Source organism: Nematolebias whitei, chromosome 4 (genome assembly GCF_014905685.2).
Source record: "Nematolebias whitei isolate Nwh7 chromosome 4, NemWhi1, whole genome shotgun sequence".
NCBI lineage: Eukaryota > Metazoa > Chordata > Actinopteri > Cyprinodontiformes > Rivulidae > Nematolebias > Nematolebias whitei.
The window spans coordinates 27897887-27900881 of NC_056501.1; the positions used below are offsets into that span (position 1 = coordinate 27897887).

Below are 2995 nucleotides of genomic sequence, written 5' to 3' on the forward strand. Positions count from 1 at the left end.
CAGTCGTACTGGTTTTTGAGGTAAAAGTTTAATTTAAAATCTGTTTCCACAGGTTGTTTTACCCAGTAAAGAGCTGGTTCTGGCAGGAAAAGACGCTGCGGCTGAGTACGACGAACTGGCCGAACCTCAGGACTTCCAGGATGATCCGGAGTGAGTAAACGCCGAGAGAAACGCTCCGTAACGCTCCGTAACGCTCCGTAACGCTCCGTAACGCTCCGTAACGCTCCGTAACGCCGTGTAACGCCGCGTGTGAGCTCATCTCTCTGCTCCTCCCGCAGTGTCGTCGCCTTCAGGAAGTCCAACAAGATCGGCTTCTTCATCAAAGTGATCCCTCAGAAGGAGGAGGACGCCGACGTCACCGTTTCCTTCAAGGTCCGACACGACTTCCGCAACCTCGCGGCCCCCGTCCGGCCGAGCGAGGAGGGAGGCGACGTCGCTCCCGAAGCCGTTTGGCTCACGCATCACGTGGAGCTGAGGCTGGGGCCGCTCGCTCCCTGAGCTCAGGTTCCAGCTCCTGAAATTTAGTTTCTTCAAACTTTGTGCTGAACTTAGACCTGATTTTGATTCCACTCTCTGGAGCTTCAGACATCTCCCAGTTTTCTCTTGTGCGTAGGTTAAAATACAATAAAGGCATGAGAGCTTTAATTTACTGCCACGTTCAGGGACGCACCCGACGAGTTCCTGCTTCCTGTTAGTTTCAGTGCTGCTGAAAGATGTAACAAATGTGTAAGAACAATAAGTCACTAAGTTTCTGTTTGAACACTGAACCGTCTGTCCAGAAGAAGAGCTGCAAAAACAAACCCCACCACTTTCTGTCTTAACTGTTTTTGTCTTGTTTGCTGGATTTTTTTAAATTAAAGCTTCTATTTAAATGTAAAGCAGCAGCGTTTGTAGGAGCTAAATCAGTGAAGTCTCTGCTAAGCGCCAGACACCGCTTCTGCTGTCCGCATCATTTTCTGCAGACGTGTTATTTTCTCCGCGTGCTTCAGTAATAGGAAATCACGCTCATGTTAGAACGAGTTCCTGCTTCTGTATCAATTTTTTTATTTATAAGTTGGGTTTAAGCAGAAGATGGTACCTGCTCATCGTTACAGAGCAGGATCCGAGTTAACCACCAAGGTTCAAGGTAAAATGAGCAAAGATGATTTATTATTTTTAATCAGATGGCCAAGATTAGATTCTGTGGAAAATGTGGACACAGATCGTTTATTCTCGCACTTGGATTAGTCGAGTGTCAGGAATCTGTCACCACCTTCAATAAACGAAGAGCTCCATGAGCATGTAAAACATCACACAGTTCTATAATTATTATTGTGAGTGTCAGATGTCGACGCTCTGGAGATCACATTAAGGAGAAAAACTACGTGTGTGCATTTGAACACTATTTAGTTAGTGCATTCTTGTCTGGTTGCTTTACTTGCTTTGTAGACGTCACTGACATCCCTGTTGGTGTGAACTGTTAATCTGTTGCTTTTTCTTTGGTGTGTGCACTTTGTACAACACAGATGTACTTCAACAATAATCTTCAGTACCGGAAAATAAAGCACTGCAGTGCTGTAAGGGAGGTTTGGGCGTTTTTGTTGTAGTTGTTGTGTTTAACTAATAGTACACTTAAAAAAAGGTGGAGTTTACAGTAAACTACCAGTTGCCACTGTCATATTTTTGGTTGTAACTAGTTACTGGAGCTCTGTTTAGGATTTATTTTTAATTTACCTCAATATAATTGGTGTTTGTGTGCTAAAATTTTCAATTTCTTAACATTTTGAACATAAAGTTGAATATACATTGGGATTTAGCAGATTCAGGGGACATTTTTATTCACATCAAATCTTTTAAGTGGCCTTTATTTGTACTCGAATAACTAAAAATAACAACAAAAAAAAGACCCCTTGAAGAGCACGTCGCCTTTTGTGCCATTTGCAAAAAAATTATGCAATCTATCTGCAAGCCAGCGGTAACTTTCATGAAGATGTGCATGTTCTCGATAGAGAGGAATTTTGGTTAGAGAGAAGAGAACCTGTCCATCATTAAACAGGAGTGTCACTCAGCCCTCTGAATAGCAAGCGGCCTTCATGGCACTAACGATCAGTCGTTAGGCTGATGGTCCTCATTTATCATATGAACTAGTTCTGGATGTCTCCATCAAACTGGTTGATCGACGATGAGAAGGCATAAGGCAGTTTGTTGCAGCTCCTCAGACTGAAGAAGTCCTTTGGATAAAAGATGAAATGTTTCAACAATCTGTCCAGAGGACCTGACTCAACCTCGTGAGGTGTCTGAAAGTCAATTATTAGTGCTTAAAGTACAAGTTGGGCATGACTCACAGCTACTACCACACAGTGCTGTTTTCTTGACATTAAATAAAACTAGAAACAATGTAGAGATTCTGAACACTTGTTAACTTAATTTTTTTTAAATCCCCACACTGTCTTACACGTATTCTGCCTTAGCTCCTGTTTTCTTCTGATGCAACCTCGTGCTTTGTTTTAGGTCTCTGCATATATATATATATATATATATATATCATTCATTACATCACACCCTTTTCAGATACTTTATACAAACACCTCTGTCAAAATACACTCATAACTCAGACTTACAGAGATTTCCTGTATGACTGAGTGGATCTACACATGTGACTACAAAACTTTTTTTTTTATAACAGCACTGAACAACTCAGTTTGAGACTTAACTCTCCTGTTTGTCAATTTAACTCTGTCCTTAAGTTTCAGAACTTAAAAAAAATATATATATATATGTATGTATATATATATATATATGTATGTATGTATATATGTGTATACATATATATATAATATATATATATGTGTGTGTGTAAATATCTATATATATATATATATATGTAAATATATATATATATGTAAATATATATATGTAAATATATATACATATATATATATGTATATGTAAATATATATACATATACATATATATATATATATATATATATATGTAAATATATATACATATATAT

General features: G+C 38.9%; 1 protein-coding gene across 2 annotated transcripts in view; it reads left to right on the forward strand.

Annotated features, from left to right (window-relative positions):
• Positions 1–1560, forward strand: part of dctn4 (dynactin 4) — a 26346-nt gene extending 24786 nt beyond the window's left edge. For both annotated transcript variants that reach the window (XM_037675372.1, XM_037675373.1), the window contains 2 exons: positions 53–150; positions 279–1560. In XM_037675372.1, coding sequence (XP_037531300.1) covers positions 53–150; positions 279–498 — 318 coding nt within the window. In that variant the 3' untranslated portion in view covers positions 499–1560. The remainder of the gene's footprint in view (positions 1–52; positions 151–278) is intronic.
• Positions 1561–2995: the final 1435 nt, after the last annotated feature.